General features: G+C 47.0%; 2 protein-coding genes and 1 non-coding gene across 5 annotated transcripts in view; all 3 read left to right on the top strand.

The window, feature by feature from the left end:
• The first annotated feature begins 290 nt into the window (after positions 1 to 290).
• On the top strand, positions 291 to 18584 carry LOC108549265 (uncharacterized). The gene is made up of 13 exons (XM_017902561.1): positions 291 to 350; positions 440 to 639; positions 5387 to 5498; positions 7796 to 7849; positions 8704 to 8763; positions 10848 to 10992; positions 11079 to 11215; positions 14116 to 14618; positions 14697 to 15030; positions 15118 to 15522; positions 16975 to 17320; positions 17403 to 18140; positions 18232 to 18584. The coding sequence occupies exons 2-13, from the start codon at positions 604 to 606 to the stop codon at positions 18500 to 18502; spliced, it is 3141 nt and encodes a 1046-aa protein (XP_017758050.1). The 5' UTR covers positions 291 to 350; positions 440 to 603; the 3' UTR covers positions 18503 to 18584.
• On the top strand, positions 7959 to 8031 carry TRNAK-UUU (transfer RNA lysine (anticodon UUU)). The gene has a single exon. It is a non-coding gene; the product is annotated as a tRNA-Lys (tRNA).
• Positions 18585 to 19050: 466 nt separating the features above from the next.
• The window catches only part of LOC108549321 (colorectal mutant cancer protein), a 42732-nt gene continuing 39856 nt past the window's right edge, over positions 19051 to 21926 (top strand). For 2 of the 3 annotated variants that reach the window (XM_017902652.1, XM_017902653.1), the window contains exon 1: positions 19051 to 19691. In XM_017902652.1, the coding sequence (XP_017758141.1) occupies positions 19564 to 19691 (128 nt within the window). In that variant the 5' untranslated portion in view covers positions 19051 to 19563. Of the gene's footprint in view, positions 19692 to 21024; positions 21061 to 21926 lie in introns of those variants that run through there. The other variant, XM_017902654.1, reaches the window with a different exon arrangement.

The following is a 21926-nucleotide window of genomic DNA, read 5'->3' as shown; positions in this document are numbered from 1 at the left end:
AAATTCTTTTGATGTTTGATTTGTACAGCGATCAAAAATTGAACGCTTTGCAAACGTTCATCACAAGAGAAATTTATTTGAACATTAGTCAATTTTTACGCAAATGGAGGGTGGATGGGTCTTGGATAGGGTGGGTCTCCATTCGCAGCACCTCCACGTGGTGAGACCTGGGCAATCGGTATTATTTGACATATCATTCCTAATTGTATCACTATAGTTATATCATACGTAATCGCTATGATACAATTATGAACGATATAGCAAGTAATACGAGCTAATTGGCTGCGATCTTAACGTTATGGATTTTCATCTGTTTAATTAGGGAGGAAAGATCGATAAGGGTTCTTCTTGTAAGTTATATTCTATCTACAGATTTTCCAAAATAATTTATCTTTGCCAAACGATGCCAAGCTAGGAATTATGTAGTATCTATTTGCAGCTCTTGTACCTGTAACAGCTGATACTGGCCAAGAACACAGTTCTACAGTTCCACAGTTGCAGTGGAAGAACCTTTTATCGTACATCATGATCGAGCAATTAGAGAAACCATAGGTACTCTATTCAAAGTTAGACGCGATGTACTGCAGCATCCCATAAGAAGTCATGGTGAAGATCATTATTGTGAAAATCCCCATAAAGGTACGTTAGGGGAAACGTAACCCAAACCTTTATACTAACTACGTAAATCCGTGCGAAAGCCACAACAATTCTTCAATGTTTTGGATTTTGCTCTTACATCTGCTCGGACAATCGATTTCTCTGAAATTCATCTGCCCTAAGAAATATAGGTACGTTAGGGGAAACGTAACCCAAACCTTTATACTAACTACGTAAATCCGTGCGAAAGCCATAACAATTCTTCAATGTTTTGGATTTTGCTCTTACAATCTGCTCGGACAATCGATTTCTCTGAAATTCATCTGCCCTAAGAAATGTTCTCTCAATTTGTATCCCATTTAGTCGAGTGATGGACCACGTATCTGTAGTATGTATGGAATGAAATCGAAGGAAAAATATTTCGACATAATTTGTGTCTTGTTTTCAGTCACACTGATGTTCCAACGATAATCCATTCGTTTATACTATAATGGATAGGTAGGGTCGGTAACATTGAAAATCTCATAAATGGTAATGGAGTTCTTGGTAGGGAATAAGTCTGTAGAGTATTTCGTTCGTGATTGAATATTATTCTTGATTTTTGCTCTTCTAAATCATGGAACGTACTACGAAATCGATACTTTAGCTCCCGTGGTACGAAATTTTCGTAAAACAGCAAATTAATTTTTCAAGTCAATTCTATTTCTCTACTTTTCCTGCACGCGTTAAGTCTGGTCGGTAATGTAGAAATTCATCTTAACACAGACAAGATTGCAGGAGTTTTATTTAACATATAATTATCATTTGCTTTCTTTTATAATTGCATTTCTATATTTAACAACAACGCTTATTTATCTAAACTAAATTATTTATTTCCTAAGAATTTAACAGAAATTTTTTGACGCGAATTATCAGCCATGGGAAAATGTTTAAGAAGATTCCTAAATTGCCCCATAAGGCGGGTGCAAGTTCTGTCCTACACAATTGCGCATCCTAAGTTCGGGACAAATTAAATCAATATTCAACAATCGTTATCTTTCTGCATTACACCTCGACGTGCCTAATTTATCGAACTTATCGAAACTTTCTATACACATTTTTAAGATGCGTTTCAAAGATCGATGAGTACATTTCAAAGTAGAATTGACTTCTCAAAAAAGAATTTACGAACCGAGATAACCCGTGAGAAATGCCGTTGAACGCGTAGGATATCGCGAAGTTAGGAAAATGATTGGCAAGATTGACAGAGAAATCCGAATGAAGAGAGGTGTTCTCGTAGGTGTTGTCGAAGCACAAAGCTCCGTAGGATAAGAGAAGGTCACCAATGATTTCCAGGCCCCGCCTACCACGCAGGGGTTGGAAGCAACCCCTAGTCAGGGTAGCCCGCGCAGGGCTGATTTCTGTACCACGTTGTGGGCGTAGACGTACAATAGACACAACCCCCGATGCATACACCCTGTCTTTTCACTGTTCACCGAGATCAAATCACTCGTCTCAGTCCTATCTTTGATCTTGACGGTGCAGCAACGTGACTTCGAAATTACGTGACAGTTCTTGTGGTCTGTTCGGTTTATCCGTATTCCTGCTCGTGTCGTTTGCGTGGAATCTGGTGACCAAGGTTTGCGAAACGAAGAAAAATTAGGAAAGGGGAGGGTGACGAGGATGAATCAGGATCAAGAAGTACCTGCCACTGCGACAGATTTGGCAAGACTGGTAAGACACGCGATACGTAATATTACTATTTCGCGAGTTCGTAATTCCATTCAACATTCCATTCCGTCAAAGAGTCGAGAAATATGCGCGATTAACTTTACCAGGAAGACGCTACTTGCTCTAGAGAATATACCGATTATAGGGATAATTTCAGTATGGAGTAATAATTTTCTTATCGATTTCAAGAACGACGATGATCAACCGATTTCTCCATGCGTGAAATTACATTCTATTATCGAAGCTGTATCTTAAGCGTCACGAGTTATTGCACGACACCGTATCGTCCGAGCCCATCGTTGCATCAATCACACCTGTTAATTTACCTGTCAGTCCTTAGTGACCGTAATTATATCCTCACGGAGTGCCTTAAACAAACGGGATGATTACGACGTGCACTTCTTCCTCGACTCTTGCTGACGTTAAAAAGTCCGCATAGAAGGAAAGCGTCCCATTTCCGGTTCCCCCTTATAGTCAGCGATACAATGGAGCCATAAGCGTGGACAGTGAGCGTAGTCGAAGTCGACGAACGCATAATGCATGGTAGTCGCGTGATGATCCTCGAGTGTCGAATTGCCGTGGCACGCGCCACCACGCTCCGATGGATCGTCCCACGGGTGCCACCCCTTTTGTGCCCCCTAAACACGTAATTGTCGCCACCATTCAACCCTCCTGGTCTCCCCGGTGCGGATACTGCCGTGCACGGGGCCACCACCGTGACTATGACACCGGCGAGCCGTGGGTGGTCGCCGGGCACCCTCTGCAACAACCAAGGGAGAGACGATGCGCCTCGGTCGCGGAAACACTTGATTTATGTTTGTTGATTCTAAAAATCACTCGATTCCCACACACCAGCCCCGTGGTCCTGGCCCGCCGGTTAATTGACTCCTCTGTACCAGCAGCATATGCTGCCACTCGAGTTTCCCATGATTACCGAGGCCCCTTTCGTCTATGGGGTGCGTTCCACGCCATGTGAATTTACCTGGGACCTTCCGTTATGCACGGGGTTTTTCTCAGTTCGATCAAGAGACGCGCGTTGCGGAGTCTAGGGGTGCTTTTCAGCTTCCTCTTGTTTTCTTCCGGGGAAAGAAACATTCGTGGAGCGCGTATCGGACGAGTAGTGGATAGACTCCGTCAATTAGCAGATAGACTCCGTCGGTGACACATTGTAATCGTGAGTCCCGCTGTCATCCGCGGCATTGTCCGTATTCTGGCCTTCGGAACCATCATTGTCTTCGCACCCTCGTCCGAGAAAGCGACGGAAAGAAAAAAGGGCGAGGTTTTCTCGTCAAAGTGGCAACGCCTTTTGCCTCTCCTAATTGATCAAATTGGATGACGGCTCTTTGTCGAAATTGGACGACCGTTAATGAAGAGAAATATCTGACTTTCCACGAGATACAGCCCTCGCTTCGTCGATCTAACAGTAGCGCGATCGATATCGAGTCTTTTGAGAACATTTATGATTTTTTACCCCGAATCGATGAACGAGATCAACGAGATCTCGGCAAATAGAAAAGGGGGAGTCTGTTTGTGAACGTGTTGTCTGCTCGATGACTTTATTATAAACCGAACCGAAGTGCGCAATTACGAGGGTGGTGTACGAAGGGAATTGGGGTGACGACCCCTCGCAGCATCATCAGGAACGATGGGGCGTTCCCCACGATTCATGGGTATCTCGTTTTCACTAGATACAAACGTACGAGTACGTTTGTTCGTACATGACACGCGTACCCCAAACGATCCACTTACAAGCGCGTCTTTTACACGGAAACGCGTTCCCGATGGGAAAGGTCAGGGGTATGGGGTAGAAAGGTGGTCCTATGGAAAAAGTTAAACGACACGCGACCATGTTTGCGCGTTTCCTTACGAGTCATTGCTTCGTGAATGCACTCGATTAACTTCTGATCGGATAGACTAGGACGAAGGGGTTTTCGAGAAACACAGTTCCGCGTTTCGGCGAGGAGAGATTAAAAATATCTGGAAATTTGCAAATTGAACGGGATCGATGCGACGCGCGTAAAACATTCCACATTCTTTATCCCTTATTTAACGCTGTCGTGCCGCTAAATACCGTTTGATATCGGGTTGGCGGGATTAAAGATTGAACGTAATATCGGGGAATGTAATTAAAATTTATATTAGAGGGCACAGCTTGTGGATTACGAGTGCTGAACCATCACGGCGACTAATTATAAATGACTATTAATTGCAATCAGAGGAAAATCCAAGAGACGAGGCAATGAACGTAAGACTAACCCGTGAAGCCACGGCGAAAAGGAAGTTGATTACGTCTCTATAAATGATAATATCCTGTCGAATTAAGTATGAAAGAAAAACGACGGCTAATTTAGCGATAAAACGATTACGTTTACCGCCAAAAGTATAAGAGGAAAAATATTTGAAAAAACTGATCGGGAAGACTCGACGAGATAGACCATGCGGATCGAGCGTGGCCAAACATTTTTCTCGCAGACAAACCGCGGCGATTTTTCTCGATTTTAAGGTGTAAGCGATCGGCAGAGACCGTAGTGAAACTTCATAAAGGAAAAGCAGACGGCGACACGACGTTATTGGAATTTCCAAAACCGGTAACCGGCTTTACCACTAGATTGCTCCGCAAGGAGGAAACCATCCAATCGTTCACCGGATGTCCTCCTTGCCTCCTCTCTCGCACGTTCCCTCTCTCTACTTCTCTCTCTTCCACTCTCCCTCTTCTTCTTTCTCATTGTACCAGCTACACTACTTTACTTAAAATCTCGTTCCTCGCTATTCCTTTCTACTCCAAATCGCCTCGTTCCCTCTTCCTTCTTCCTGCGATTTTACACCGCGGCTCCCTGTCGACTGTCTTCGTCTTTTTTCCCCGCCCGATGGGAATACGAGAAATCGAAAAGGACTTTTCGCTCCCGACGATATTTCAAATATCGATCTCGGAATCGATTCCGTACGTCGTTGAAATTAAAACTCGGAATGCCGGCTTTGAAGGAAACTTACCTCGAAGCCAAGCGTTGTAAGAACCGTTCCGAAATGAACGAATTCCGATCGAAACGCAATTCTAATACGGAATTCTCTGTCTTTCCAGCCGAACGAGGAATTCAGCAGACTGAACGAGCCGCTTCAAACAGTTGCCACGGGATACTGTCCCGCTAACTATTCCGTCACACAGACGAACAACGAGGAGAAGCTGCATCCAGGTAAGTGGAACTCGTAGGAAAGTCGCGAAAAACACGGAGGAGGGTAACACAGGGTGGCGAGTGTAAGGCGAAAGAAGTTGGTATCGCAGCGACCGCTCGATATTCCGATCAGCTTCGAGTTACTCGTGTCCCGATGAGACTTTTCGTGAACGAAATCGAGGAGAAAGTCTCGAGGGCGGTCCGTTCGGGTCACCATCCCCCGATTTTCAAGCTCTTTGATACGATGTTGCTCGGGAACACCGGCTCTCCGCCGTGACATGGAGTCTCGACTACGTCTTCGTGCAAACACGTACACGCGTAAACCGTACACGAAGAAAATCCACGCAGGCAAGAAAGCGTAGCACGGAGGCTCGAAGCACGTGCAGGATGTACGCGAACTGTGTACCACGGGGCGAGGGGGGAACCACCCCCCGAAGAGAGGCTGTCACCGGCAGGCAGTCGAGTCAATATCTTTATATAGTCGCATCAAGGATGATGTTATTTTCTACGGTGCAATTACCGAGTTCTGAGCTCGTACGAATGTCCCTAGAAAGGTCCTCTCGGGAGGTCCGGTGACTCCTAGAGTCCGTTTGTCAGACTCGACGAAATCGATTTATCGAGCAGTTGTAAAGTCCGTTTCGGGGTAGATTTCGCGTAATTGGGATTCGTAGCTCGAAAAAAGCGCTCGGTTGTACGATTGTATCGGTTTGTTCGGTAACCCAATAGACAGGACAAGTGGAATTTGGACCGTGGGTCAATTAGTCCCTCCGGTATCGGCTGTTTTACCTAGCCTTGACCCAGAAACGCGACACCACGACGAGAAGCCTCAGGACGAATTCAATAAGCAACGTGTTATCGCCGCAAAGAGCCCCATGGGGTAGTCGAAGCCGGTCGTACCCCCACAGGATTCGTAACCACCCTAGCTGCGTCTGGGCACAGTGATTGACACTTTATATCTAACATTGGCATGCCGTGGTGTGAACCACCAGTCAGGATAGTCCGCCTCCACCTAACTCAATCACAGCCTATAATGCTGCAATTTCTCTATCGTAATCACGTTACGCCCTACTACGCCTCCCCATCCACTTTTCGGCGACGATTCGTCGCGAAGAAATATTGAAACGTCGACGCGAAAGAACCGACCTTCCAGCTCTCTTCTCTCGCTCTCGATACCCCAACGGTCCTTCCGCAAATGGAAGCAGAACTGCGACAGAGACATCGCAGATGGTCGTCGAAACTTTTCTTCGTTCTCCTGAAATTCCACCTACGAAACGTGTCTACGAAAATAGCCGCAAAGACGTGCCAGAGAAACGGAAGATTCCTTTCGTTCCTCGCGATATTACCTTTCGTCTAATCACGGCGAGTTCCCGATGCCGAATTTTCGTCTGTGGATGACATATCTCGCGAGGCAACGCGAAACGTTATTAGCCATCGAGCTATGAAGCTGGGTAAATCCGATTCGTCTGACGGGATTGTAACCGTGAACAAAACAAAGTTACTGACAAGTGGCTACCCGTAGCGAATCCTAGAGGCCCATTAAACGGACCCCACGTAGCATACATTTCTGTCGCATTCTTATGTACATGCCTGCATCGAAAGGGGTTGTTTTTGCCACTGATTCATCCCCCAACGTTCGGTCTTTGTTCCATCTTACGGCTCCATCCCTCGTCTAGTCGAATCTTATTACAGCTCAGACATCGTGTCTCATCGTGACATAATTAGCCAGAAATCGTCGTACGCGTCAAAAGAATGCGCGCTCCTCATCTCCGCCTAAGGCGTTCGACGTCTTCACCCTCTTCGGGCGATAAGATAAACATGTATTTCTTCGGAAAATTATCATTCCGAAGGTTTTTACTTGCTCCACGCGATAATGGATATTCATTGAAGTTGACGAAGTAATACGATAGTATATACGCGGTATTAATTTCACGCTGGGATAATTATCTTCGAGTAACCATTAATCATTACGCCGCCAACTAATTCCTCGCATCACTCGTAAATTAAAGGCACGATATAAGAAAGCTAACATTTAGATAGCGTAATATCGTAACTATTATCGATATTTCGTACGCGCTCTGCTTTCCTTATCGGTCAGACTACGCGAATCTGGGTTCACTGGTAAATCACTGTAAATAAGGGATTAAAGGCACGTGGTGCCTCGTATTTATGTGAAATTTCTCGCACTTGTTATCTATTCGATGGAAGCATCGATTCGCAAAGTAGAAGCTTTTCATTTTCTTAAACGATGACATTTTTTATACTATTTTCTTAATTTTTGAAAAACAGTCGTCTAAAAGTCGATGTGAATTTGGTTTTAGAGAATGAAATATACCCTACACAGGAATACAGGCAAGAGCCGTGGCTTCAAGATGGTAAGTGAAATTTGTTATAAATAATTCCTATGGTATTCGCGAGATAAAGAAAATCGGATACGCAGAGAGACGAGCTATTTTTCACGCGTTAAGAGGGTGACTATCATCTGCCTGGATAGCTCAGTCGGTAGAGCATCAGACTTTTAATCTGAGGGTCCAGGGTTCGAGTCCCTGTTCGGGCGGAATATTTTTTTACCTTTTTTCTCGCGTTTTATCATCTTATCGATGCTGTACAAACTCGGGAAAACACGGAGAAATCCGTTCGTTTGTTCGCTCGCGACGAAATCGTCGATACGTTATCGCAGTTTCCATTAACTTGATTGAATTATAGAAGCTAAGCCGTGTATAACGCTTTAAAATACCCTGCTTCCGTTCTACTTCCCTTTCAGTGGAACAGCGCAGAGTTTCTGGAAACTAGAAGCGCACGGTAAAATTCTTGTAGACATTGTTCCTTGCAAAACGAACGGGAAACGATCCATTTATCGAGCCGCGAACCGTTCGTAAATCTTCCTCGAAGATGATTAGACACAGTGGCCTGACTATCCGGAACATTAATTTTGATTACTTTGACACACTGTAATGTAATGCACGGTGAATGCAATGTAATAATCACGATAACGAGGGGACCTTCTGCCACGGCCAGTGCCACCACTGACTACCCTATTACTTAACATTTCACCCTAACTTTCCTCGCGGTAATTTTACAATAATTTCACAATCATTTTTCAATCATTTTTTCAACGACCTTTCCAAACGAAACGCAAATCTTTCCTCGTTTTCCGAATATTTCGTTCCGAGTATGTTCCTTTTCCAGATACTAATATATTTTCTGTTTCGTTCGAATTGGATTGCAGGCAGCAGCTGCGAAACGGAGGACAGCGAGCAGTACGTTCCCGAGTTCCATCGGATGTCAAGTTAGTGTTGCACGAATGCTCTTTTTAAATATTCCCAATCAAGCCGACGCAATTCGCCGCGATTTCCCGTGGATTCACCTAATTACTATACTCCGCGTCGCAAGAAGCGAGGCGCGTAACTGGAAGGAAACCAATCTCGATAGACGCGGAAGCTGCACGGAAATGTATCGCATATGCAATTTAAGTGTTAATTTGAAAAAACGTAGATACGATCTGCGCGAATAGGAAGCTACGAATTTGCTCGCTGGCAACTCGTGTTTATGGCAAATCACGTACGACCTTTCGCATCTCGCGTTGGAATATCGCGTATTAACGCTGCAACTACCGGATGAAACGGGACTCGAATTAGAAGCGTAATTATACTCGTTTGTTTTAATTTCATTTATCGCACCTCTGATTATTGTCGTCCGCTTACGTTCATTATCGAGTATATCACCGTTATACTGCACCGTTAAAGATCGGTAGTTCTGGTACTGAAGAACGCATCCGGGTTTCGACTAGGAAAATTTGAAAGGAAGACACGATCGTCCTCGGTTTCTTGACAATGAAATTTTTGTCGGGGGTCGAAGGGCAATATCGAGGGCGATATTAAAAAATCCAATAATTCGCCCGGGGCCAGTGTTTTCGAAGAGGCAAGAAAGAATCAACAGAAGGCTCCCGTCGATTATCGATATCGCATTACACGAGGAAGCACTTTATATTAAGTCCAAAGACTTTCTTTTTTCTCCCCTTTCTCGAACCTCTGGCTGATTAGCGTCTCTCCCTCTCTCTCTCTCTCCTTCTCTCGACCATGGTTTATCAAAGCCACTTTAATATCGTTCGAAAAGAGGCAGTTCCTCCTCGTGGGATCGATTCGTTAACGCTCTCGCGAGTCTCCTAGGAAGATTTCTCGGATGTGTCGGAAAATTTGCCGAATTTCTCGATACTCGCCGAGCAGACGAACAAACGGCCAGAGGGAACGATAATGTCTATATGCCTGCACGCGTACACGTGTTCGCTTATCTCTCGTGCGTAAACCGGTAAAGAAAATTTCGCGTTGCGCGTGATTAACGATCCCGATATCGCGTTTGGTACACTTGGCAACGGAACGTCGATTTTCGCCGTAATTTGCATTATCGAGCTGGTTGTTACACGCTCGTAACTCGCCTCCTCGCGATACCACGAATTTGCTCTTCACCTGTTCATTTCATCCGATGCTCGACACGCGCGAGAACAAGCCCGTCCGTTTGCACGCGTAATACGTATGCAAACAATCAGAGAGCATCCCGCTGGAGGTAAACAGGCCGATCGCCGGGCTCAGATTCGCCAATAAACTTTTATTCCAGCCATTGTTTACCGGATGTTGTTACGTTCGATATATTAGTGTAACGTCGAAAAAAGGACTGCTCGCGTCCGTGCTTTTTTCCCTTCTTTTCCATCGATACGCGGTGTTTCGCGCGTTGTTATCGCGAAAGGGGAAACTCGGTTGTATCGATACGAACGAACGCGACGAATAAGCGACTCGCGATCGAGGTGTCCTCGGCGACTTCGTCTTCGCGGGCGAAATATCCGAACTTTTTCGTAATTTCGCTAATTTCTCGGGCAATTTTTTCGCGATTCGTAAGTCGAACGCGGAGCCATACGCGATTCTTTCGAACCGACGAGTCGGCGGTTCTCCCGTAGCGAGTAAACTTCCGATGTTTGCAAATACAATGATTGCCGGAGGCTTCTGACTTATGCTTCCCACGGCCAGAGTCTGTTTGATTTATCGAGGGCGCACCCTCGGCCGCGCAAAATCGTCGACGGCCCCATTAGGAAGCGTACCTACCCCCGAGTGCCGCTGCAACGATGCGCCTTCGCTTCCGCCACGACACGCGCCCGCCATGTCCCCGCCCCGCTCATCTTCGTCCTAAGAAACGATCCTCGCTCGATCGTTAAAATCATTGACCGTTCGTCTGCACATCCGCCATGGGAGCCCTCGTACCATATCCTAGGATCATTTTTCCATTCAAATCACCGTCCACCCTTCCACGAGTTTCGCTACGAGTTTCGTCACGAATTTTGTCACGAATTTTATCACTTTTCCATGTCTCGATGCTTCGCAGACGCCAGTGTGAAACAGGAATCCGCAAACTGCAGAAGGATCAGCGATAATAATTATTCGCCGTACCAGACGTCGGTGAACCATCCCCATTCGCAGAGCAGCACCTTCCTGGACCTCGATCCGGAGAATCGGAGCGGCTGCTTCGGGTAAGCGAGAGTATTTTATTTGGTTCGGATGATTGCAAGAAGATGGTAAATTTCTCAATCGTTTTTGCGTTTCGCGTGCCGCGTAGAAGCGGCAAGATGAGCTCGCGGACAACGGAAAGCACGAAGAACGTGGCGGTGAAGGAGGAACCGGCTGACAGAGGGTACGGCGAGTCGATTTCCGTCACGACCATCCCCACATCGACGGCCCAGGACACTCGAAACAGTAAGAACTCTATGATTTGTTCGACCCAGAGCTGACAATGGTTGTGCACGAATGGTAGATAATGTTCTTAACGTACTCGTGTCAGGACAACTATCGTGGCAACCGAGATTTCCGAGCCGATGATACCCTCTTCTCGATCGTACACCGTGACAAATCTCTTGACAATGGATCCACGTGGCGCGTTGCTACCCCATAGATCCCATAAATAACTGGAGCACAGGGGAAGTACTCGGTGTTCTGTCCATTAATCGAGCTTCGGCTCGAGTCTCTTCCGGTGTCTGTTTTTAGAGCTCTCTCCGGTGTCCCAAAATCTATCGTAGCTTTATGCTGTTCTTAACATTCGTTGACAACATCCCTCGATCGATCGATGGATCGCAAAGAATCGATTCGTCTCGAGGGAACGATCTCGATGTCGGACGGATCGATTCCAACGGGAGGCGGTAAATAAATTTTCAGCGACGTTTTAATACGAAATTCCTTGATAATCCCGGGCAAAGTTCGTCGCTGGTGCAGTGGACTCGCTCACGCGTGACTAAGTACACGTAAGTGAATAATTGAAGAATGCTTTCAACTCGAAAGCTACGGAGAAGCGCTTCGTAGAATCCGGCGAAAGCTGCTAAACGAAGGAAAGAGCATAGAATTCTGTCCCCGGGGAGATTGCAAGTCGCGAAAGCTTTCTCTCGCGCGGTGGATACGGGCGAAATTGCAGAAATTCGAGGAAAGGTGAACGCGTGGACGATCGCGTTGATAAAATTCTCGATACTTTCGTGGCAAGGTAACACGCCGGATCTCGTCGGGCCCATTACTTAATAGCGTTCGAGGTCGCGCGATCTATCCGTAAAAGGTAGAGTCGACGAAGGGTTTGCAAGCTCATGCTTCGTAATCAGACCGATTAGTCTTCCTTTATTCACGCACGTACACCAAACGAATCCTTTAGGAACTCGGCTGCTATATTCGCTGCCCGACACCGTGCGCGTATACCCATTTACTTCCAAGTCACCCGGGAATTATGCTTCTACTTCTCTTCGCGTAATTCTCCCTCCCATTAAGCCGTTTCAATTATTTACACGCAGTTTAGATTAATAATAGGATCATACCTATCGCTATTGATACACCCCGGCGGGCACAGTTTGGCCGGGTAAACCCGCCGGCAAAGGGTCTCGCCTGTTTTTCTTGATCAAATTTCATCCGCGAAAGAAATATCGGTTCGGTAAGTTTGCCGAAATGACCGATGATCGCTTATGCACACCGTCAAGGGAACGCGTTAAACGTTTCTGTCTCCCTAGTCCACTAAATCGACCAGTCGTTGACCAATGTAGCGGGTGGAATAGTAATAACCTGTTAATGGGTGAGGCAGATTGGTCACCATTTCGCTAATTAATACCGGCACCGAGGATCACGAGGATTATAGTCGGACCAAGTTTGATTCGCGGGTTCGCCGTAGAACTAGTCCCGCATTCGACGACTTAAACGAAGCTGACGCGAACGACGTGGACGCGTAAATAGTCGTTGTTGCGAATCGATTCGATCTCGTGCAAAAACATTCCTCCGTGAATGGACAGAAAGAGAAGAAGGGCATTTCGGCGCGTCAGGTGGATGGAAAATGGACCTTGCATTATTAACCAGCCTCTACTCCGGAATTCGGGGATCAGGGAGACAGAGATAGCAGGATAAAGACAGGGGTGGAGGAGAAAATGAGAAGAGGTGGGGATGAGCGAGAGGTAGAGAGAAAGAGAGGAATGGAGTGAAAGGGAGAGAAAGGGAATGAAAGAGAGAGAAAGAGAGAAAAGAACCTACTCGTCTGAGAGTGGACGAGTGGAGGCCGTCCTCTTTTCCGTGCAACCCTTCTGCGCACCGCCCCTGACCAGTCCCGGCTTCAACCCTTTTCCTGCTTGGTACATCGCCACCGGTTTCATCAGCTCGCGATTAATTTTAATCTAAAACTACCCGCAAAGCCTCTGGCCTCGCTTGCACGTTGAGGTCGACCCCTTTCGCCCCTCTTCGCAGAGAGAGTGCCAGATTGGCCCGCAGCTTTCAACCCTCCTCCCCACGATTCCTGTCTGTCTCGTCTACGCGAGATCGGGATCCGACCGACGTTTGCCAGCTAGGAAGCTAAAGCTAACTTGCCGACACGATTAACTTTGCCGACCCTTCCTCCTCTTAATTTCGCCTCGATGACTGAGATTCCCCGTTAATACCAGCGGTACACGGTGTAGAGCTTGATTTTTAACCGCAAGTCCTATCGAATATTCTATCCGGCTACCTTTTGCATTCGTATACCCAGCCTTGTTCCTTTTTCCGCGGGGCGAAGCCAGATTTTTAATCGACGAGCAAAAAGATGAACGGTGCATCACGATAGGCAGCGTGGCGTTCCGGCTCCGTATCGGCAAGAGGGTTCTCAATTTTTCAATATTCCCCGTACACGACTTGGAACGTAACCGGATTACGGTTCGAGAATAGCTTTTTCGGCTCGAGGGACCACGGCATCGGTGGGATGCCGGCGGTGGTGGGTGCTCCCTGTGAGGAGAGCACCCGATTAATATACATATCGCGCGAGCTCTACGCGGTATTTCAGGCGGTGCCGCTATCCGCGAGCTCCGCCATGCCGGCAACCCCGTGGGCTTTGAATATCAACCAATTTCCTGCCGATATTTGTGTGACGAGCACTTCACCGGCAACCGCGCGTGAGTGCAATCGCTAATACGTTGCCTGCCTTTCCTTCTTTTTCACCGATCCCAGGATCCGGCCTTCCTTCGCTCGTCCACCTAGTCCTTGTCCGTTCCTTCCTCTTTTGCCTCGCGCGCTCGTTACTCGTCCTCCGATCCCCTCCGATTAATTGCGCGAGATTAACTTATTTTCCCAACCGAAGGCTTTAACATGGCCGATGTAAATTCTCCCAGCCAACAGCATGGTTTATCAGCAACAGCAGCAGTACGCCAGCGGAACTAGGAATGCCAGAGGATCTCCATCGCCTAGCCGGCCAGCCAGCGCTTCCTCCGCGGCTTCTCAGTGGCAATCAACGGTCTCGGCTACGGGCGAAGCTTTCTTTCCGCGTCAGGAGAACTGGAGCTCGGAAGTGTATGGTAAAAGAAGCGTGACTCCCACGTGGACCGAGCTAGGAGTTCAATTAGACGGCAGGAATCCGTCGTGGGAGAGACAGAGCAATTGTTACCAGAAGAAAGGCTCTCCTAGCTCGTGGAACGCGGACTATGCCGGCAAGAGGCCATCGTCGACGACAGGAGTGTCGCCTTGGAGCGAGATGTCCGTTGGCTATCAGCAGCAGCGTCGAGGTTCTCTGCAATTATGGCAGTTCTTGGTCACCCTGCTGGACGATCCTGCGAATGCTCCCTGCATCGCGTGGACCGGCCGTGGGATGGAATTCAAGCTGATCGAACCGGAAGAGGTATTCCATCGGACTCCAGCACCGACGAATACTCGTTCCAAGCAACTGGTAAAAAGTAACATTACGAATTTTCCTCAGGTGGCTCGCAGGTGGGGAGTGCAGAAGAATCGTCCGGCTATGAATTACGATAAATTAAGCAGATCGTTGAGGTACTATTACGAGAAAGGGATAATGCAAAAGGTGGCAGGAGAGAGATACGTGTACAAGTTCGTGTGCGACCCGGAAGCGCTTTTCAATATGGCGTACGGCTCGGCGGGCTCAGCCAGTCTTCCCAGCGAAGTTCAAAACGGAGTTCGAAGTCAGTCGATATCCGGAAAGATATCATCCTCGAACGATGTCTCCGATTTAGCGAAACATCCTACCACGGGCTACGGCGATGCAGTCCTTGCCATGTACTCGAACACCGCTGCAGGTCAGTGCTCGAGTTTATCAGGATACTTCTAAGAATTGCGAATATTTCGTTGCAATCGATGTCTGAAATTAATTTCACGAACGACAGTGTATGGACCGTCCAGTTTACATCACCTGCACCAGTATCTCGGTGGCAACGAGGGCTTCAAGACACCATCGAACAGATACCATCCTCATTACTCGCACGAGTACAACGGCAGTCATCATCATCCGCCGTCTAGTTACGCAGAGACCTTCCTGAACTACGGTCGCTTGTCGCACGACGCTGCGACCGAATCCAGAGGCCAGGAGCTACCGAGAATCCCATACCCGCAGGAAACCGAGGGTATCAGCAGAGAGCGAGAACCTTCATCGATCTTGTACGATGGTGTGCAGAGAACGCAATTACCGGCCGCTCCTACGCTATCCCAGCCGACCTTGCTAGATGCTACCACCACCAGCTCGAAGATCGAGCAAACTTCGTACGCCTGCTTGGGTGTAGGCAGTTGCGTCTGCTGAATCCCTCTCGACTTTATCGGAAGACGGAAAGTCGTTCGCGTCGAGGAATCTCTAGTCGTAGATCATCCCGTACTCCGTACACGTTGCACGGTTGTATAGATGGCTCGAGTATAACGTGTACAGGTGTTAAGTGGGACGCGCGATTCGATCGTCAACGAGCTACGCGTTCGTCCATGATCGCACGATCGTCCTAATATAGAATCGGTAGCAATATCGGAGAGAAACGAAGGAATTTCTTGCCTCGAAAGCAGATTGACGACGACTCCGTCGTACGATCATCGACGAATCTAGGAATTCGGATTTGGGTCGCGCGTACCGCGAGTCTTGTAAATAGCGAAATGAAGGCGCACGATCGGTGAGATCGAATGAGAACCCTGTAGCCCGGGAGATTCAATCGCTTGTGATCGTTACATGCGCGTGTCCGAGTAGTTCGACAGGATACTGTAACTTCTGTAAATATCAAATAAATCTATCGAAAGAACCTCGCAAGAGAGTGCGTTGCTCAGTAACGTCATTACCGAGTTTGTCTTCCTGTGTCATTGAGCGAAATACGCATGAATTATCGCCGCGTTTTTTATCGAATCGAAACACGAGGAATGCGCGGATTAACATAAGCGATTATGCGAGCTTGACCTAGACACAGACGACTCGTATGCGATGGTGCGCGACAGCTTTCCATGCGATCCTTCGTTTCGTGAGCGTATTAGCAGTGAGTGACGTAAGCCCCAGACCACGGACTGAGGTCGGCTGCGTATTTCGGGCTGTGACACATAGTAGATATGTTTATGTCGACCCCTCTCTTTTCCTACGACTTCCAACTCGTCCATCCTTTTTCCACCACTGGCAAATGTATCGTTGATGAACATCACCGACCGAAGCCGGGTCCCGGTAAATCTGCCTGCCACTGTCAGTCGCACAGTCAGAACCGAGGAATCGAAAAGTGTGTTCGGTTCCTTAAACTCGCTGCGTAGTGTCGTGTATTTGTCAAGCGAAAACAGTGTCAGTGATCCGATTAGGCTTATCTTATAAAAGAAGAAACGGAACTTGCTCGCAAAGCTTTGGTAAGTGTTTATCGAGATTTCGTTTCTGGTATTTCTCTGCTTCCTATCGAGCGGTTTCGAGCTGGATCTCGCGTGATCTATTTTTCGAAGAGTCGTCGTTTCGATCTGGGTATTTAGATCAAAGAAACCGCGAGATTCGAAAAGCAGCTGCCAAATGTACGCTTCAGCCGATCGTCTGGGCTGTATTGATCCTTCCATAATCCAGCAACTACGTCAACGATAAAATTGACATGCTGGCGTCATATGTTCGTTCGATGTTTCTGAATACCTCTTCCGAGTCAATTTTAACCGATCACGCGTGCGAAGCGTTGCAGACGATTTCGAACGAACATAGAACACGCGATTATGTATTCACGCAGGTCGATGAACTACTAATTCGTTTTCAGCCATGGGTAGGAGCAAATCCACGGAACCGGAAGAATCCACGATGGGCTTCAAGGACAAGCAGAAGGCCTTGGACACGTTGAAGGCACTGGACGGTCGAGATATCAGTTATCAATACCACGTGATTGCCAGCTTCGTGACCCGCTCGAAAAGAACGCTGCAGATCACCAGGGACGAGGAAAAGTTGGCGAACCTTCGCGAGGCTTTGAAAGTGTTCGAGGATTGGCTGGCTGATTACAAGGAAAACAATCGTAGCAAAGAGAACCTCGCTTACGTGCCAATCGAGACTATAAAAGGCTACAGGACTCTTGCCAAAAAATATGATGTTCTGGAAGAGGAATTTTACAAGTAATTACACAGCGGAACCCCTACCTTTTCCCGCGATTATATCACTCGTGCAATTAACATGATCGTGTTTTGCATTTTTCAGCGCGTACAAAAAGGAGAAGGGAGACTATAAAGGTCTGCGGTCTGTTAAGACTCCGAGCAGAGAGACCACCTGGGACATCGAGAGGAATCGAAGGTTGAAGCAGATCATCGATAAGATCAAACAGGAGCACATACAATGGTACGAGACCGACGTGGGTGACTTCCGGGGACTGCCGACTAAGGAACACGTTCAGTGCATCATGCTGGGTTACAGTCCAGAGCCGACCAAGGTGAAAAAACTCATAACCCAAGTGGAAGAGAAGTTTGGATCCGAGAACAACGAGGATATGGACACGAGCGAAGATGCGAGGGAGAGGGCCACGAAGAGAAGGCACAGCAGCTCGTCTAGCGATGACAGCGAGGATGACGAACCGGAGAAAAAGATTACGAAACTGTCGGTGGAGGAAGAGAAAACTGAGAAAGAGGAGAGTGGACTCAGTTTCAAAGATAAGGAGAAAGCTTTGCAGAGTATCAAGTCACTGGATGGCAGGGACGTAAGTTATCAGTACCACGCGATCGCTGGCCTGGTGAAAAGGGCCGAGCGGGTGATATCGTGCACAAAGGACGAGCAAAAGATCAAGAACATGAAAGAGGCCGTCGAAGTGTTCGAGAATTGGATCACGGATTATAACGTGAATGGCCGGGCAAAGGAGAACTTCAATTATTTGTCCATCGACTTGGTACGAGCCTTCAAGCCATTGGCCGACAGATATAAGATAGAAGATAATGGATTTCTTAAGTAATTATACGTTTCACTAGCATCACTGTCGCTATTAGGATAGATCGATCAAATTATTTATCGTAATTTTTCATCTCCGTCTGTTTTGCAGAGCGTACGAAGAAGTCGATGGAGATTATAAAAAGCTGAGAAACGTTCAAGTTCCAGACTCGAGTAATACGTGGGACATAGAGAGAAATAAGAATCTTCGAAACCTGGTAGACCGTATCAAGGAGAAGAATATTCAGTGGTACGAAACGGATGACGAACTTCGCGATTTACCTACAGAGGAACATACCCGATGTATTATGTGGGCTTTCAGCCACGATGTCGGCAAGCTGAAAAAACTTTTACCTACGCTGGCCGAGAAGTTGAAATCTTAAATATCATCGTACAAATGCGTTTAACCTACATACTTAAGTTATCACTATATGTACAAAAAGATTTAGTTTTATTTTTCTTCAATGCTACTGGTAATAAAGATAATTTATTTTCATTATTCCTTAGGTTTTACGTAAGTTCTTAAAATTATTTATTACGTGGGATATATTCGTAGGTACACGTGGCGACATCTGGCAGCGAAGTTGAGACATTCGTTCGCCGGCTCGTAATCTGGATGCCATCTTTGTTTTCATCGTACTCGAAAATTTCAAGATGGCGCGAGCTGTCAAAGTTTTTTGACCGCGGAACGCTCAATCGATAGTTTTTATTGCCGCTGTAGAGTTCGCGAGGGTGGGTGAGTCTCGAGTCCGGTTTTGAGGTTAGGGTTAGTGACTCGGTGACACTGGAAACGGCGGTTACGGGTTCTCGTGCGTGTACAACGACACCGGAAAGACGAAACTGTCTCACCCTTTTCGACGATTCTGTAACAAGGCAAACGCCCATGCGACTTGGCATTCTGAACGTTTTGTAACATTTCGGAATAATTCGTGCGGCGAAAATACATTCGCGAGAGGATGACTCGTGCTCGCGTAGTCGATCTGTTTATACTCTATGTATCAGTAAAGTCTTCTGGAACAAGGGAATCTACATACTTTAGGCGGTCTAAAAATAGCCATTGCTTCCACCGAGGTTCGTAGACCTTTCCGTTCCTCGAACGTGATCGCGAAGGCTGTAGACGGTTCGAGTGTACGTCTCTCGAGATCGATTAATGGGAGATCGCGATGCAACACGTGACTTAACGATCCACCGTGTTGGTACGTTGTACGTGTTTGACGAGCGACTCGGAAACATCGTGCTGTCCAAATACGAAAGATTTGCGACTGTTTCGAATGCGAGAATCGTCTCCTGGAATATGTACCGGGGCAACGAAGCAAGTTGCAGATACGAGTAGCGGTATAGAAGAAGACGACGGACAGCTTTTGAAGACGACGAGCAAGAGACATTCGGAAAGATGGACACGAAGCAGCGGGATAGTGCATCTATAGTTCGTTACAATGGATAAATGAGAGGTAAAGTGAAGATGTCACAAACTGCGGATGCTGAAAGTGAAGCAGGCTCCATCTGCGACGAGGAACGCATCAGGAAGCTGTTCCAAGCATGCGACGGCGACGGAGATGGTTTTATCGACAGGTGAGCCTGAATAATTTGCATGTAAATTATACCTTGTTCCGTAAATCACGCGGGACACGCGAAAAATTGACGTCAGTATCGAAAGCATTTTCAAAGCCGTGACGTAATTCGAGAATGCTTCGATTAACGTATTCGAGACGTTTTACCGAACAATGCGATTACCGGGTAGGAATCCTCCGCCCAGTGCAAAACACAATCCGTTGGCAAAGCGAAATAGAAACGTTCGTCGGTGACGAACGCGGCACGCACGCGTTTTAATTATTAGCTCGATTAATTAGCCAGTCTGAATACACCGTGGACGCGATACTACGAATTAAACCGGGAACGCGTACTGTTTTCTTCACTACCGCCGAATGAATAAACTTGCAAGATAATGCAACCGCGGGATGTGCACGTGATGCAGCCACACGGTTTTTCATTAAACGCATAACCGTTTCCCCGATATTCAACCGTTTCCCTATTTCCCTCTGTTCCTCCCGTTCCTCTCGTTCCTCCCGTTCCTCCGTTCCCTCATTCTTCGAAGCCGTGCCGTTGCTCCCGCTGCGACCTGCACTATTCAGCGCTTTTTAGCGAAAATTAGCCGTCAATTCCTCGCTCGGATCCCGACTGCCTACCACCACCGCCGTATCCCGCATTCTTTTCCATGCAAAGTGAGCAAGATTTGTGCGTCAAAGCGCAAATCCGTCCGTGTTCGCGACAAAAGCCAAACCGATGTCGGGTTAGAAACTGTATTCCAGAAGTTTCGCTTCACTCCGAATACAATTGCGTACTACCATGTTCTTCGTTATGAACTGGCATAGGTTGCACGAGTTAGTTCGTGTTTAGGAAATTCATAGTTTCACGAACGTTGATAGTTTAAAGGTGTGCCACGCGAAAGTTTGAAACGAACAGTCGTATCTTCCGCGAAGCAATAATTTTGTAGCCAGTTTTGAGCTAAAATGCACGATGAAATTAGTTTGTTTAGTTTGTTATCTTGACGCAAATGGTGGGTGGCGTGACGAACGCGCGTGTATAGGTTCTTACAAAAATATCCACGTTCCAAGACTATTGACATTTCATGCGCTGACCAGGAGCTCTCTCTCTCTCTCTCTCTCTCTCCCCTCTTATTCGTATCTCTCTCCTTCCCGTTTCCGTTGCATTTTTTTCCATAAATTTAGCAGTTACGTGTTTCTTGGCGTTCTTAGCAGTACGTAAAGTGTTGGAAATCAATAAGACGCGAAGATTTTCGCGAGAGGTGTGTAAAATATAGGAAAGAAAACCGCAGACACCGCGCAATCGAGCAAAGGACAAGATTGACGCCATGATGCATTCTGGCGGAAAATGTCAAGATTCAAAATTTTCTTTGTCACGATTAAAGGACTCGCTACAGGTACGAATTCCTACATCCATCTTCGTCGATGAAGTCGGTAATTACTTTTTGCTTTTCGAACGGGTTGCAACATCTCGTTAACATCATTGCTTTGTAGCGGCGTGCATTGGCGTCGAGACAGATTTATCATGCTCGATCGGTCGATTGTATCGCGTCGCAGAAATGATTCTCGATATGCCCTCGCAACAAGTTCCTCGATTGTTTTTAAGCACTTAAGAATCGTTATATCGATTTCCATGCTATCGGCATTACTATCGGAATTAATTCGTTTAAGCAGCCATAACTCATCGCGTAATTCTCGATCGTTATCGCGATTGCGCTTCGCGCGCCATTACGACGCGAGAAAAATTCGCGAAATTATCGATGAACGTAGAGCGAAAGGAATAGGAGTGGGAATAGCAAACATAAAAAGCATTTATTTTCATATCTTTGCCAGGTCAGCTGTTGTCGAGGGGCAGAAGTGACTTTAGCCAATTAAACTCTCCGTCGCGAAGATGATATTCGAGCGTTCTCAGGCAATTTCCGTTGTGTGCACAGACAGAGCGAGCGTTCTATGCGTCGATAATAAAGGCTTTCTGTAATTCGAGGGGCTCGGGACCGAGAGCGAACGGTGGAACGGGATGGAAATAGAAGAAGAGAAGGAAAAAGGAGAAAGAAGGACGGAGGAAGGAGGAAACTTTTTTTTGGAACGTTTTCGCGTTTCTCTGTGTGTAAAACTCGCCATTCCCGTGCTCTACCCTCGGAGAGATCGCTCTCTCGGTCTCGAAGAGCTTCTCACCCTTCGACTTGTACTACTTCTAAATGCTCCCCCGAAACGTTTTCCCCCTTGTCTTACCTCGCGATTACCGCTTCCCCCTTTCCGCTTT

Source organism: Eufriesea mexicana, unplaced genomic scaffold (assembly GCF_001483705.2).
Source record: "Eufriesea mexicana isolate 0111107269 unplaced genomic scaffold, ASM148370v2 scaffold1837, whole genome shotgun sequence".
Classification (NCBI taxonomy): domain Eukaryota; kingdom Metazoa; phylum Arthropoda; class Insecta; order Hymenoptera; family Apidae; genus Eufriesea; species Eufriesea mexicana.
The sequence above is the reverse complement of the archived record's forward strand: the minus strand, read 5'-3'. Positions and strand labels throughout refer to the sequence as shown.